Source organism: Balaenoptera physalus, assembly GCF_965194825.1.
Source record: "Balaenoptera physalus genome assembly, chromosome: 4".
Taxonomy (NCBI): Eukaryota; Metazoa; Chordata; class Mammalia; order Artiodactyla; family Balaenopteridae; genus Balaenoptera; species Balaenoptera physalus.
The window spans coordinates 130916882-130934100 of record NC_138891.1 but is presented as its reverse complement, the minus strand read 5'-3'; the positions used below and the strand labels follow the sequence as shown (position 1 = coordinate 130934100).

Here is a 17219-nt window from a genome sequence, read left to right as displayed (position 1 = left end):
ATTTTGCATGTTTCCAAGTTCAAATGAAGATGAAATTAACATTTAAAATATACGATCTTATCTTTGGGTCCCAGTGGTTTATTACATTCATTTTTATGACATCAAATCCACTGTTGTGGTACAATGAAAAGGGAATTGGACTAAGACTCAAGAAAACCTAGGTACTTTTCATTTGAACTGCTGCTCATTAAATATAACTAAAACTGTCCAGAAATGGATTGAGTTGCAAAAAGTGAGGTAGAGAATTTCTCGAACCAAGAGGTGTTCAGCAGCAGCTGTGTAGCGGGGAATTCATGCATCAAGTAGGGGCTTGACCTTTAAGGTCTCTTCCAATTTCTGGCTTCTGTAACTCATTTTCAAGGCCAGTCCAAACAATTAACCTCACTGTGCCTCACTTTCCTTACTGTAAAACAGCACTGACACCTACTCACCTCAGAGGTATATTCTGAGGTTTACTGAGCTATTTATAAGACATGTAGGATACTTCATAAAAAGCGGCAATGCAAATAGCAAAGTTTATTATTATTTAAGGAGAAGACAGGGAAAATTTTAAACAGCTACTGGAAATAGCATGTTCTTTTTTTCTCCTCCATATGCTCCACTTGTTCCCAGAGTCAACGTGCATACAAATCAGCATTTTTCTGTGTCATATCTGAGTGCACAGAGTAGATAGATGGCCAAAGAAAGAGTTTAGAATTTGAGCACTTTTGAACGTTATCTCTACCTGCAGAGTCCAGATCAAACTCATGTGAAATAAACAGGCTCCTTGCTCTCAAGCACTTTTCAGACCAAAGGTGCAGTTTCCAATGGTATTACTAGAGGTGGGAGTGGAGGAAGGAGGCTCATGTTTTGTCTTTTTATTAAGAAAGATTTGAACTTAGAGAAAAATGGCAAGAAATGTACAATGAATTCCTGTACATCCTGCATCTAAGTTCAGAAATTGTCATCATTTGGCCACATTTGTTTTAATGCTCTATGCTTCTCTCAATATAACAACAACAACAAGTAGTAGTATTGTTGATTTGAAAGTGGCAGACAGCATGCCCATTTTACCTCTAAATACATTAGTGTATATTTCCTAAGAACGAGGACCTTCCTTTTTATAACCACACTACAGTTATCAAACACAGGAAACTTAACACTGATACAGTTTTTAACATCTATATCAATATTAATGTCTATGTAGATATATATGATATTCTAGTTTCCCTAATTGTCCCAACTGCAGTTTTTTTGAATTCAGGATCACTCACTGCATTTAGCTGTCAGGACGTTTGAGTCTCCTTTGGTCTAAAGCAGTCTGGCCTTCCCTTGTCTTTCATGATCTTCACATTTTTGAAGAGTCCATACCAGTTTTACTGTAGAATGTCCCTCTATTCAGTTTGTTTAGTTGCCTCCTTTTCTGCATTTCATTTTTAAAGTGTGTCTCCTGCAGTGGACTAGAAAATCCATCACCATCGCCAGCTTTGCAGGCACCCTTACCATTCTCTGCAATTGGAGTCCCATCCTAGAAGCACTGGGTCACTCTGGTAGGGCTGGCATCCACACACAGGAGGGCCATTAGCAAAGTTAGAAATTGTGCCTACATCTATTTTCTTTCCCTGAAGTAACGACTTGTTTAAAGACAAGTTTTAACTTTTTACAGTGAAGTGTAATGGATTGCTGGATTGATGGATTGCTGCAAAATGCAAATAAAAGGGAAAGCTTTCTCTAAATTTTGTCTCCTGTGGACTAAAAAGCCTTTCTAATTGTAAATTCTGTGATGTTTGCTAATGAAGGCAGCAAGGCTTTTTTTAAGCAAACAATTGCTTCGGAAGAGAAACGTAAACCTCCCTGTTTCTTGCTCTTTGTACTTTCTACATCTTTGATCTGTAATCTTTAAATCTGCTGATCTCCTCCTTTCCTGAGGCCAGTTCACCTGCATATGGACAAAATGAGAAAATTAGGGCTTAGTAGTGAGTTTTTGTGAAAGGTAAATTTAGTCCAATTAAAAACTAGTCTTTTGTACTGAGTTCTCCTTTCTCCTCTATTGGTATTAAAATAACCTTCTTTTGTGAAACAATTGTGGAAGCTCACAGTTACTTTTTTTGAGGAGGGAACCTGTTTATTAATGGCTTCATTTGCCAAATAAAGGCTGAATGTTTTATGCTGGTCCAAATTTTTTAAATTTTTTTCTCTATTTATGCAGATATTTATTTATATAGTTAGTTAGTCATTCAGTCAGTTAGTTAATTGATCTTAAATCTCAAAGTCAGGAGGAGCCACTGATTTGATGAAAAGGACCCTAGCTTGGGGAGTCAGAGGTGGACCTAGCTTTAAACCCTGGATCTGCCACTTAATAGCCTTACACAACCTTGAGCAAGTTGCTCCAGCCCCCGTCAGCCTCAGGTCATAGTTTATCAAATTAAGTAGTAAGTGATGCCCCATGCATAATACAAGATTCGATGGGATGAACTCCTTCTGTGGGCTGTGAGGACCTTAAAGCAAGATGTGTTCATGTTGTATTTCCAGCGCTTAACATGGGACTTGGCATAGAGTGAACATCCAGAAAATGTTTTCCCGTAAAAATGAATGAATGAAGGGAGAGAATGTATTCAACTTTAAATACCATTAACATGTGTCTAAGTCATCATGATAGGAAGATGCACTTCAAGATTGACATTCCATTTAGCAAAGAACAAAAGAGCTGTTCATTGCAGCATATGAAATGTACTTCTTAAATATTTTTCCCATTTTATTTAAAGGCCACGTTGATCTCCCTTGTGGTCATGCTCAAAAAAAAAAAAAAAAAGGAAGCGATTGCAAAGCAGGAGGGTGATAGGAAAAAAACAAACAAACAAATAAACAAACAATAAAAACAAGAGAGACTCACAAGCAGCCTGGAGTAAAGAAGAAAGGAGAATGGGTACCTCTTTCTACTTTTTACCTCTCTTATCAAACAATGCAAAGCTATATCTGGTCCCTCAAGCACCAACAATTTGTATTTGTAAGGCATTATGGTGACATGGAAAGACTGAGTGCTAGACTCACAGGCAATTTGAATCTATAGCTCCTCCTATCTTTGTAACCCTGAATAAGTTACTTAATTGCTCGAAGCCTTGGTTTTCTTACTTGAAATTATGAAGATGATAACACTTGCTTCATTGGGTTATTGTTAGGATTAACAAATACACAAATCCATGTGCTCAGTTTTCTTCCATTAGGACGCATCAGTTGCTCAGGACAAGTGATTCTGGAAGTAAGAGGACAAGTAACTCACTGGTACTTGGGAGCGTTCAGCCACATTGGTTGATTTGAAAAGAAGCAAGAACCCAGGAAGTCTATCATTCTAACAATTTCTATTTTTATGTTAAAGAAATTAAAAAGGATAATGAGGGCTTCCCTGGTGGTGCAGTGGTTAAGAATCCACCTGCCAATGCAGGGGACACGGGTTCAAGCCCTAGTCCGGGAAGATCCCACATGCTGCGGAGCAACTAAACCCGTGCACCACAACTACTGAGCCTGCGCCCTAGAGCCTGCACACCTAGAGCCCGTGCTCTGCAACAAGAGAAGCCACCGCAATGAGAAGCCTGCACACCGCAACAAAGAGTAGCCCCCACTCACCTCAACTAGAGAAAAGCCCTCATGCAGCAACAAAGACCCAGTGCAGCCAAAAATAAAATAAATATTTTTTTAAAAAAAAAACGATAATGAGCACTAAATCTTGATACGGTTCTACAACTCCTTCCTTCCTTGCCCTGGTCCATTTGACTCTGAAGAGTAGCTTACTCACAAATTTACTGTACTTCAGGACCACACCTACCCAAGGTACAGAGGAATCTTATAACATCTTAGACACAAAAATGTAGCTTCTAGGGAAAACAAATAATTAAAGAAAGAAAGAAAGAAAATAAAAGGAGTGCATCAAGTCCAGAGGTAGCTGGCATCCATGCTGTATCTTGCACTGTGCATACCACAATTTCTATCTGAATAGTGATAAAGCTTAATATTTCCTATTGATTACTTGAAGCTGACACATCCTGAAGGCACAGACTGTGTAATAAAAAATATTCAATTTTCCAATGGTAGTCCTTGAGTAAGAGCCAACATCATGCAGTGTAGCAAACACTAGTTAATATTAGGGGAAATAGGATGGAGGCTTCATATAGCTATTGGTCTTGCCCTATTAAAGCACTTCTATTAAAAAATGGTGCACTTTGGTGGATTCATATTTGTGGTGAATTAAACATTCTTCATCAAGTTAGTTGGCTGTAAAAAGTTTCCTACAATTACCAATGGTGGATTTTTAAATAATTTGTTTCTGCCCTTATTATCATAATCTTTTAAAATTCTATTGTCTTTTCTTTTAAATCAAGAAAGTATTTTCCCATTCAATGTTCAATTATATTAGAAAGAAAATACAATAAGCCATTTATAAATAGCTTATATGGCAGGAACTGGAAGATTATATAGAACAGTCCAACCAATTAGCTGGTAAACAGTATGTTATATATAAATACTTGCTGAAAGGTTTACAGAGGTTTATAGCCCCAAGAAATTCTAGTGTTCTATCGGTTTTCTTTAAAGTGAATGGGTGTTATCTATTTCAAAAAGCATCTTTGGAAACTTCAAGCAACTTTTTGTTTACAAAAGTTTTACAATATTGACTTGATTTGTTAAAGATTTGTGGTGAAAGCTGGAGAGGACAATTGCATTCTAAAAAATTCAGAATCCTCTTGGGAAAATTGTGCTTCCAGCCACACATACCCACAAAAGGAAAATACAGTATAATGCATATAGAAAGAGGAATGACAAATGAGAAGTCAATAATGTAACCTTTAGGTAGATGGCCTCTTGATACATTTTGGGAATGATATGAGTTTGCCTATAAATGGCAATAAACAAATACTTTGGACAGAACAGTTTGTTGCATGATTGAATGTCATTTTCTAGGTCTCATTCGTCTGCAAGAGCTCATCAAAGCTCCTTCCAGATATAACATTAAAATCAAAATCCGCCAGCTGCCCTCTGGGAATAAAGATGCCAAGCCTTTACTCAAGGAGATGAAGAAAGGCAAGGAGTTCTATGTGATATTTGATTGTTCACATGAAACAGCCGCTGAAATCCTTAAGCAGGTAAGAGGGGTAGGAAGGAGGTAAAAATGTTGGGGGACAAGTTAATTTATCTTTCTCAGACATGCCATCTGGTTTCACTTAGTGCAGCGTGATAAAATGACAGCAGTCCAGTTTAGGCTGAAGATTGCAGATTTCAGAACCCTTTTAAAGAGTCATAGGGCTCAGATTTTTTTGAAGCCACCTGTTCGTACGTAGTTGTAGATGTGTGGTCCTTTGTACATACTCGGAAATATATAGATCCTGCCAGCAGAGATTGAGAGGAGAAGAGTATCATTTCAAGTTGATTAAGCATCTCTTCTTTTATGTCTTTTGAAAAAACCAAGCTAGATTTCATTTACACAATGCCTGACTTGTCCTAAATATATCTTCCTCATGGCAAGACCTCTTTTGTCAAACATGCAAAATTCCAAGCACAGTGAAAAAGGGGCACGGAGAGAGTCATGGAAAAGATGCTTCTCTCTTCTAATTTGTTACAGACAATGAGCTGCCATGCATTCATCTCCACGGATAATGTAGGTGGAAACAATAAATTGTGAAATCTTATATAAATGAAAGATCTTAATAACATTAAGAATGATAACAACAGAGTTAATACTTTCTGGGCACTTCAGGATATAGCACTGGTCTTATGTCTAAGAAAGAAAACTCAGAATCAAAATAAAAAATAGATTAAAAATAAATTAAAAAAAAAGATTAAACCTAGACTCGTGGTTCTCAACCCAGAGTGATTTCACCCCTCGGAAACTTCTGTCAATGTCCGGAGACACTTCTGGTTGTCACATTGGGGATGGTGGCACTTTACTGACAGCTAGCAGTTAGAGGTGCTGCTAAACGTCCTATAAAACACAGGATCCCACCCCACCCGACAACAAAGAAATACGTAGCTTAAAATGCCAATAGTGCTGAGGTTGAGAAACTCTAGCATAGACAGAGACAATGGGAAAGGCAAGCCAGATGTTTAAAATAGAAGCACTAATAAAAAATCAGGGGATTGAATTTGGGGGAAAGTAGGAAAAAAATAGCCAGGTTATATTTACTTGGCCTAATGGGTGTCTCTCTGTATTTAAGTGGTTACTGTGGCATGAGGCAATGTTCTTACCTAAAATGGCACAAGGTGTTATTACACTCCCTAGTTTAAAATATCTGGGGTGTGCTGTGGGGTTGACTGGTAATGGGCACTAATTTCACAAGTAGACCAACCCCTCCATACAAATGCAGAACTGTGGGTTTCTGAATCACTTAGAAGAGCTCTCTGGGTGCAGTCATCCAGCCTGACTCTCCAGTGCTATATCTCACACTGGAAGGGCATTTCTCGGAAGCCACTGAGCCATAGAACATATTTTAAATTGTGGTTGAAAACAATCGTAGATGTCATCAAGGCTAATCCTCTCACTTTATAGGAGATAAAATAACTTTCCCAGAGTGACACAGCCAGGAACGGAACTGAGCCTCCTTTATCCCATCTGATGCTTTCTCCACTGTGACACATAGTTTCTCCAGTTAGGCAGACTATATGTTACTTACTTCTAGACTATAATTGAATTAACAAGTCTTTAGATACTATAAGTACCTCTCAGTAAAGAAAGCAAGCATGCTGCAGTGATGTCAGCAACTAAAGAACTTGAAAGGTGAATAAATATAATCAGCTGCTCTTTATCTTAAGGCTTCATTTGAGAATTTAATACAGTCATTAAAGTGTGTAATGGAGTGTGGACCAGAACTGAGAAAAACACCCAGATTTTATGCGTAGCCCTCAAAATGCACAGAAGTATCCCTTCCCAAGAGTCTTTCATAACAGAAGCTAGGGACTTCTGTTACATTTAAGAGAATGATTTGCTGATGAGGCTTCTCTTAGTTAGAAATCTACTTGGCTCACATAACTGGTCATATCTCTCCCAAAGGGCAGGCTTGGAATAGGCAAGGGAAGTGCCTGATGGCCATGGGCAGGGGCTGCTAGAGTTTCTCCTGTATTTTGAAAAATGTGGATATAAAATTCCTTTGATGTAAGTGGTTCTTTCCTTGTGGCATAGAGATTATTTCATTCAAAGGAAAATTAAAAAAAAAAAAAAAAAAGACACAGAAAATCATCTAAGAGAAGCCCTCTCAAGAAATGTCTGGCAGGGGCAAGGAGGAATAGGATTAGTTCCACTTTGCACAAGCCATTGACACAAACAGTTTTCTCCATCCTGTCTTACCATGTTTTATCTTGTGTTTGCTTTTCCTAATCACGTGAATGGTACGATTGGCTGTGAAGCTTGGGGGAAGTGACTAAAAGACAGTTCATCCCCTCTTTGCTCTAGACCCATGATGTGAAAAGATTGGGAGGGGAGGAGAACCTTTTTAAAAGCTTCCAGCATGAAACCCTTACCTTACTGCATGTGAAAGAACTATTGCTCATTTTGAAATCACAGCAAAGGATCCAGGTTGGCTTAATGGGCTTCATTTGGACCTCCAAGAGGCTGTTATGGTTTGAAAAGTTATAATGAAGACATCAGGACTTTCTATTCTAGTCAAGATGAGGCACTAGTACTCTGTGTGATTCCATTTTAACTTGCTCCATTAGTCCTGGACAACAACATGTAGAAACTCTTTCAGAGACCTTTCCTGAATCTGTCTGCGGAGTGTCTCTAGGGGGTCTGAGGGTTCAGGAGTTCAGGGTTCTGATGCCAGCCACCGCTCAACCAACCTCTTTCTCCCAAGGGAAAGAAAGGAAGGAAAGAGACTTATCTCTTTTACTGAGGTACCAAAGATGGTGTCTGGCACCCTGTATGTCATCTCATGTCATCTCAGTTTATCCTGAAGTAAATTTGGTATTCTCACTTCAGAGCTGAGAAAACTGAAGCTCAGATAGGTTAAGTGCCTCATACAAGGTCACTCTCTGAATAGCCAGCCTGCCCTATGATCTCAGATCCTGAATGTCTACTTTATCATAAGGGGCCCCCATTTCATAATGGATAACCATTCTGAACTAGGCTTCCAGAAATGTCGGGGGAAAATACAACCACTTGCTGCTGGTCTCCTTTAGATGAAATTAGTATTAATAGCTTTTACTTCTTTGGTGACTAAAATCACTGCTGAGAAAATTTTCTCTGCCAGGTCAACGTGTCTTTCTTCTCATGCACATTTCCCATTATTTCCCTGTACTTCCCTGCACCTTCATCATATTTTACTACTTTTTAATGATTCTTAAGAAAAAAGAAATCAAATGCACTTTAAAGAAGATATTTGACATTTATCTAAAAGTAAAAATCGGGGAAAAGTCTATAATTACTCTTGGACATGATAATCACTTCAACAAAGTGATTATTTCTATTCATATTGAACAAGTACTATATGATGAGAATCTGAAAAGTTATTTCCCCAAAATTAGTTAGAAATTCAAATGTCAAGACTTGATTAGGCTACAGGGGAGCACGGCTCTCATAAGAACAAATGGTCTTCGTGAATTTCTGCAGTCTGAGAGTGGCCCCGAAAACCAGCAGCATACACATGGGACCTGTCAGGTCACTCCATGTCTTCTTCTCTCCCTGTCCATCCATCACCACTCAGCAGGCATCCTGCTGCTTTTAGAGGAAGCTGATCTCTCCTTAACCTGCCTTTAAAGTGGAAATCCCAGGTCCCCAGCTCCTCCTCACTCCCATATCCCCCAAGTCCCTCTGTCTTCCCACTGACTCCTCACCATCCACCACACTTGCACCTTCACTTGCTCCTACTGAGTATGATTCTCCCGAGAGAGTGGCTGATGACAGATGAATTTAAGGATGAGGCACGGGGGACTTCCCTGGCAGTCCAGTGGTTAGGATTCTGCACTTCCACTGCAGGGGAACTAAGATCCTACATGCCACACAGTGCAGCCAAAGAAACAAGAACAAAAACAAAACAAATAAAGATGAGGCACAGGGTAGGATGACTCTAGGTAGGGAATTCCTAACATGTGCCTAGTGCCATGCTGGGTGAGAAGCAACCATAGCCTTTAATTGACATAATAATCATTGATATAATTAGTACTATCTTTTTTTTTCTGGAAATGAAAATTGAAGCTCAGGGACAGCGTTAATTTTATCTACCGAGCATGCTTTTAATGCAAAAATCTGTGGCCGGCATGATGTGACCCATCCACCCCCTCCAGCCTCCCTGCCAGCCTCCAGCTTCCAATACACTATTTCAAGGGCACTCTGCCTGGTCATGTAACATGCCCTCCTTTCCCTACTTTATGGCCTTTTCACTTGCAGTTGCCAACACCTGGAACATTCTTTTCCAAAGTCTGTCTCACCTAAGCCTTCATGATTAACTCTTGGGAGATAAAGGAGAAGAAACTATTTTCCCATTCCTTATGACCTTGCACTCTACTTAGTTGCTCTGTAACCCTAATAGAAATCTATAATTAATTGAGGACATTGATTCATTTGTTATCTCTATCCCTACTATACTGTAAACTCCAAGAGGATGGGAGCTTTCTTTGTCTTGTTCTACCAAATCCCCAACATCTATTACATTATTTGACACACAACGAGTGACCAATACATCTCTGTTGAATGAATAGATGAAATGAATGATCCAAGAACTGTGCTTAGAAGCTCTTAATCAGTAATCTCCCAAATCACCTTTCTTCCACTCCACTCAGTATGCTGAACTCTCAACTCTGCCAAGCGCGTTTGAACAAGTCACCCCTCTGCGCCTCAGTTTCCTCAAAAGTAAGGTTTCATTCAACCCTGAAATTCTGTATTATTAAGAACTGTAATGCATTTGAGCTAATGATTCTCCTTCCTGAAAATAAATTTGCCTCTTTGGAGAACTGCAGAGTCATTTTCAAATCCTGTAATAGGATTGAGAAAGCAGGTCACTATTTCAAGCATAGTGAAACCTAATGGTTCTCTGATAGGGAGGGAAGGGATGCAGTGGTGCTTCATCTAGCAGGGAAGCTGCTTCAGGGCTGGGCCAATTCCCTGAGCTAGAGAGTGGCCAATGGATGAGCGTGAACATACTGTTTCTGACTCAGGAAAACTGCTGTCTTGTTTACATGAACAAGTGCATCAGAGGGGAGATGTTTTTCCTCTTACAACACTCGTGGCAATGAGCATTAAGCTATAATTGAGCCATTAGCCTCCATAGAACATTTTAGTACCAAAATATTTTGTAGAATTATATTGCATTTTCTCCTGTCAGCATTTGTGTGCTTTTGTTTCTTTTTTTGTTTGCTTGTTTGTTTCAATTAACATAAAAACAAGACCAGGCAGAAAATGTATTTTTTAAATGCTTGGCTTCCCTCTGCTAGGAAGTGCAATGGCAATGCTGATTAATCAAATAATTTTGTGCATGGATTTTTTTCCCCATATAAGTTATGCCTAACATCTCTGACCAAGACAAGCAGAGGTAGTTAGATGGGTTTCACTTCATGTTTTCACAGGACAGAAATACCATTAGCCTTCATCTCTTAGGACAGAAAACATCAAGTCAAGCAGTACAGCTGTGATGTGCTAAAAGGTTGCAAATCTGTGTTTGGAACCTGCACCAGCTAAGTCATATCCCCAAGTCTGTTATTTCTAATCATAAACACATAAAATAAGCCAAAGACCTTAGGGCTACCTTTTACTCAACACTTACTATGTTCCAGGCACTGTCCTAAGCAAGTGAAATACATCACTCATTTAATTTTTATGAGAAAATTCTGCATACAAGAAACTGACAGATTTCAGAGAGATTTTGTAACTTGCCCAAAGTCACAGAGCCAGCAAGTGGCTAGGCTGGGATTTGAAACTTATCTCAGGATTTAAAAGGAAAAGAAAGTATCCTATTCTGCTACTGTTATGTACACCAAGAAGTCAACTGATTCTCCAAGTAATGGAACCTGGAACACATTTTAGTTAAGCTTCATACTTCTTGGATGCGTTATTTCCTTTGATTCTCAAACATCCAATCATTTCTAGTTTACACAAGTTCTCAAGAAATGTTGTTTATATTGAAGCCAAGTAGCGAATGTGGTGGGGACATGGTAAAGAAATTCATTTATTTCATTCAACACATATTTGTTGAGCACTGATTGAAGGTGATAAAGGTACAACAATGAAAACAACAACAAAACCCCAAATCCCTGCCACCTTAAGGCAAAAAGAGACCTTGAAAATGAATGTCACAAGAGTTTAGCTGTCTAATGCCAATTTACTGGTTGGAGACCATGAAGCTAATTTCTAAAGCAGTAGGGAACTGTGACTAGAGTCTTAGACTGAAAGTTGGGAGATGCAGTTGCAAACTCTGCTCTTCCCCTAATAGGATAAAATAAATGCCATTTATTGGGTAGTCATTGTGTGCCAGAATAGGCTATGTATTTGACTGAAGTGTGATCTTTTTACTGCCTCAAAATATCCCATGTTACAAATGAGAAGAATGAGGTTCCAGAGGATACACTAGATGGCAAGGCTGGAATTTCGAACCAGGGTCTAATGTGTCTCTGATCTGAGTTTCATAGCCCGTCTTAATATTCTACTTTGAACGAGTCTGTTTATTTTTCTGAGACTCAGTCACCTCACCTGTAAAATAGGATTGTTGGATTAGATTCTAATTGTTGCTAAGCTTCCCTTCAGCTCTGAGCTTCCATGCATACAAGCGATCAAGAATCCTCTTACTAGCGTCTAGACATAAAGAACTAGCACATTGCCTTGTACTTAGTAGGCTTTCAAAGAAATGGGGAAATAATTAAGCAGTTCATTCTTTTTTAAGGTTTTTTAGAGCCCTTTGGTAGTCTTTGAGATACTTAATTGATGAGAAGTTCATTACTTTGGATAAATCCTGACAATGTAATCATGATGAATATCAGTTTATACTAACTGGATGATAATTTGCAGTTTGTTATATAATTTTTTGGGCAGCACATTCTTATTCTAATTATGTTTCTCTCAGGCTGATATTAAAATCTATTTACATTTCCTGAGCACATAGTTAGTTTGGATTGTAAGGAGCAGTTCATAGATATGAGTATGTTATTAATATACACAAGAATTAATTGACCTCTATGAATAATCAAAAATTTACTGAAAGGGTTTGCAATTTGTTTGTATTCTTAGTGTACAGGATGCCCTTCCGAGGATGCTCTAAAACCTCCAGTGAGTAGATTTGGAAAAGGACTTAGATTTGTTTCAATCCGAATTGAGAGGTAATAAAAATCACATATATGCCTCAGAAATGCTCTAATGCTTAATTCCAGCTACATCAAAATTTGGCTGTAATAGGCAATAAGAGAAATTATCTTTGCAAGAGAAGTGGGGGTAATTTAAAAGGAATCATGTAAGGAATCTGAAGATGTGTATAACAAAAAGCATGTCTTAAGCCTGTGCAGGATCAGTGAGCCTCAGCTCTATTCAAAATTTTGAGGATGTCTGTGCCCCTCGGTGTGACTTTCTCAGGGGAAAAGATCCATAGCTTCTATCTGATTCCCTAAAGAAGGCTGAAGACTGAAGTAGGTTAAAAATCACTTCATTATGTTAACCATACCTGCTTCTTCAACCTTTCATAAATGCAAGATTTTACCAAAAAGATCCCTCCACCCTACTTTCCCCATGACTGTTAGCCACATCCTTTCTGTTATAAGCATGACCCTGTAAGATCTAAATTTCACCATTTATTCAGTTGAGATGTATTGGCTGTTTTCTATGTGCTAAAGACTGTGCCAGGGTAAAGGGAGAATAAAGTACTATGAAAAACTTCAATGTATTGAATGAGGTTATTTAGTAGAGGACTTAGTTATTTGTTCTTTGCTGCTTCTGTAGAATGGGAATGTCATAGCCCATAGCTCATGCTGTTTTGAGAAAAGTTAAATGTGACAATGCCTATAAGGCACTAAGCAGCCCACCACTGATGTATGAAGTATCCCACATGTTACGGATTAGCATCATCAGTATTATTAGTGATATGGTATCTAGGCAAAACTACAAGAGTGATACAGTGCTTCCCAATCCTAACTCTATCACTGCGTCACCTCCTCCACCATATCACAATAGTGGTTCCAAAACCTCCTCTCAGTCTGAATTACCAAGTCCCCCAACGTCATGAGGATCTCATCTGATGTCATTAAATCTCCATGCCAGACTTAACATATTGCTTCTTCCTCCTCATCCTTCCTCCCACCAACCAGAAATAACATTCAATCACTCAAGCCAGAAACCTGGGAATCTCCTTGACTCTCCCTCACCTTTCTTATTTATTAGTTACCGAATGTTGTAGATTCTGTCTTCTAACTATATTTCAGATTCTACCTCCTTTTCTCCATCACTTTCATCATCTTCCTCCTGTGCTAGAACAATTGATCTCTCGGTCACAAGTCCCCTCCCTCTCCTTTTCTCCACCCAGCCTCCATGTGGCCTCAAAAACTGTTCATTTTAAATTAAATATCTGACCTTACCCCTCTCAAGCTTGAAATTCCTGAGTGCCCACCCCACCCCCTTATTGCCTTAAGTATAAAGCCCACATTGTTTAGCATGTCATGTAAAGCCCTAAGCACCTTGTGTCCACTGCCATTATAACATCAAGCACACAAAAATATCTATTATTATGTGTATCACACAATTTTAACAATTGCATTACAATTATTTTTACAAACTATCCTTTCCTTTTCTTTTTAAAGTAGTACTTTTTTTTTAACTTTTCTGAAGATTTAAACTTATTTATTTATTTATCTATTTATTTATTTATTTTTGGCTGTGTTGGGTCTTCGTTGCGGTGCGCGGACCTCTCACTGAGATGCCCCTCCCCTGCCGTTGCGGAGCATGGGCTGCAGGCGCGTTGGCCTCAGCAGCTGCAGCATGCAGGCTCAGCAGTTGTGGCGCAGGCGCCCAGTTGCTCTGCAGCACGTGGGATCCTCCCGGACCAGGGCTCAAACCCGTGTCCCCTGCATTGGCAGGTGGACTCCCAACCACTGTGCCACCAGGGAAGTCCCAAACTATCTTTTCTTCATGAAAGCTGACCCCATTAAAGAGACTGAAGTTCTTCCTGAAAGATCACTAAAGGGATTTAAAATTAGAATCTAATTAATTCTAATATCTAAAGAGATGTAATAGAAGAGCTATGTAGGTCTGAATTCCTGACAGAAGGAGAGAAGTGAGTGAGGCTCCTCATAATACCTGCAGCATCATCCATGGTACAACCTTTTATAATGGGGTCCAGCTCTCTGAGCAAGAATAGAGGGGCAACTTATCAAGCTCTCTTGGCTTGATGGATTCATACCTTAAGATAAATTCCTGTCCTTCTAACTTTGTCCTTCTAACTTTGCTCTCACCAAAGAACCATACGTTTTTATTTGGGTTCTCAAAGTACAGAAGGACTTTGTACAAATTATTGACTTTCCTCCCACATATACCTCCTATTATAAATATAGCACAAAGAGCCCAGGATTGAAATCAAACCTGGGTTCAAGTACTATAACTATACTCACATCTATAAATTGAGGATAACACTTCCTCCCCAATAGTAGATAAAGAACCTATCACAGCAGTGGACATGTAGCACTCATCAAATAATAGTTTTGATCATTATTGTTATGCCTTTAAAATATGAGTTTGGTTAATATAAATCAGTGGTTCTCAGCTCTGGCTGTATGTAAGTATCACCTGGAGAGTCTTGGTATCACAGATACCAATGCCTAGAACCTAGACCAAATAAATCAGAATATTTAGGGATAGGGTACAGGCATGGGTGTTTTTAAAGAGTTCTTTGGAGATACTAATGCACTGAGAAACACTGATAAAATAATAGTTTTCTAAGCCTGATAACTACTAGATAAATTGACAAAATAAAGTCATCTAAAAAGCCAAAAAACTGAGAAACAGGACCCAAATTATGATAACTTTATTGTGCTACAGAGATATCATGAGACCAACAAGACCACCATTTAGTGACTACATGACTAATCTCTCCCTCAAAAGGTTACCCTCAGGCAAATTTGAGGTATAGTTTTTATTACCACCGTTATGAAAGAAGCTTATTGCAAAAAGATTACAGTGTATGCAACATATTCTCTGCTAAATTTCCAACTTCAAGATTCGTTCAGTTCTTTGCTGTTAAAACTTTTCTTCTACTATAGTCTTTCTTATACCTCATATTTCCACCAATTTCCCTTGGATGTTGCAGAGAGTTTTTTTCTTTGGGTTCGTGTAATCCTCCAAAAGCTCCACTCTCTCCTATTTGCCAGGTTGCCTATTTCATTCTGCTAGGGGAAATCTTTTTTTTTCCTGCTCTGTTGTCAGCAGACTGTACTCCCTAAATAGCATAATCTCTTCTGCTGTGTACCTGGATGATGCCATGTGGCTCTTCTAGTAGGTTTATCTTCTGAGACTAAACTAAACCCCATTGGGCTCCACTCCATTTATTAATATCTATTAGTATCAGCTTCCCTTCTTCTTCTGACCATACCTCTAGAGAGAGAAGCTTATAAAGGAATTAAGACTGAAAGACACTCTCAAATAGTGCAGCTATTCCATTCACCAACACTATGTGGAATACTCTTTGCTTTCCTTTGATTTCACTTGGAGGCAGGAGGAAAGTGGTCTGGGTTTGTAAGTGGCATAGCACTATCTTCAAATGGAAGGAAAACCCTAGACTCTTTGTGGGTAGCTGTATCTGTGTACATGCATGTGGTTAGTATATGTGTGTGAATGGAGGGGCACAAAGAAATTTAGAAAGTTTTCAACTTCAAACAAGTCATTTTTCCTCTTGATACATGCTCTTGATAGCAATACACCAAAATTGTGCAATCTCATAGGCCATAATCCCAGAAAGATGAGCAAATGAGGAGCGTTGGTTTCATATTCTGCTGTAACAAATTATCACAAATGTAGTGGCTTATACAATAAAAATTTACTCTTTTACAATTCTGGAGGTCAGAAGTCTAAAATCAAGCTGTTGACAGGGCTATTTTCCTTCTGGAGGATTCAGGGAATATCTAATTCCTTGTCTTTTCCAGCTTCTAGAAGCTGTCCTCATTCCTTGGCTTGTGGTCCCACATCACACTGCCTTTCATTCCCTCTCTTTCCATCTTCACATCACCTCCTCTGCCTTCTGACCATCTGCTTCCATCTTATAAGAACCTTTGTGATTACACTGGGCCCACCTGGATAATCCAGAGTAATTTCCCATAAACTAAGATCCTTAACTTAATCACATCTGCAAAGTTCTTCTGCCATGTAAGGTAACATATTAGCATATTCTGGAAATTAGGATGTGGACCTTTTTAAGGGGCCATTATTCATCCTACTCCATAAGGATATGGGTAGTTTTCTACATGTCAGGGTTTTCAGGGGTCCAATGCTATTTTCCATACATTCCACTGTTACCTTTGTAGATATAAGTTACAGTCATTCAGTATTGTATGAGTGTCTTTTTTTGCATCAGTAAAGACTGATCTAAAGGCCTAATTTACCTAGCTTGTTCTACTGGTGACCAACGTTAAAAACTACATTGCCAAAGGAGCATTCTGCTCAGAGGAGAGTGCAATTGCAGCCCGAAGTACCAAAGTTGGCAGGTGAGAAAGAGCTACATCCTAGAGCTCAAACCTTCTTAAAACTGCTTCTCAGAGACTTGATATTATTCGACTGGTTTCCTGAAGATTTTTTTTTATGCTGAAATAACTTATTTCTATCTTGAGGTAAAAATATTATTTTAGCCACATTGTACGTCACACATTTGGAAGTTGTTCACTTGAAATTATTGACTAGAAATCATGTCTGATGGTTTAGAATTTATCTTGATATTGAGAAGGCTATAAAAGGAGCAATACACTTTAGGTTAGTCAATATACACTTCTAAGACACCTATTTTTCAATGGAAAGATGCAGTAATAAAACCCCTTATGAATATTATAAGAATCCCTCAAAAATGCTTAGGAGCACTCCAGGTTCCATTCTAAGTTTCTGCTACTATGATAGCAGCATTATGCCAATTATTTGTGATGTATGAATTGCTTTTAGCAATGGATGCTGAGAGTTTGTGGAGAATTGCTGTCTCCATAGCTCTGCATTGTCTCCAGGAAAATGATCCTGTTGAAATGTGGCATAGGTGTCTTTATACCAGGACATGTTATGCGAAGATTTTTCTCAGAGAGTTTCCAAGTGTCTTATA

General features: G+C 38.7%; 1 protein-coding gene across 9 annotated transcripts in view; it reads left to right on the top strand.

Moving 5' to 3' along the window:
• Positions 1–17219, top strand: part of GRIK1 (glutamate ionotropic receptor kainate type subunit 1) — a 428591-nt gene that overhangs the window by 273046 nt on the left and 138326 nt on the right. For all 9 annotated transcript variants that reach the window (XM_082460382.1, XM_082460380.1, XM_082460384.1 and 6 more), the window contains one exon: positions 4933–5114. In XM_082460382.1, coding sequence (XP_082316508.1) covers positions 4933–5114 — 182 coding nt within the window. The remainder of the gene's footprint in view (positions 1–4932; positions 5115–17219) is intronic.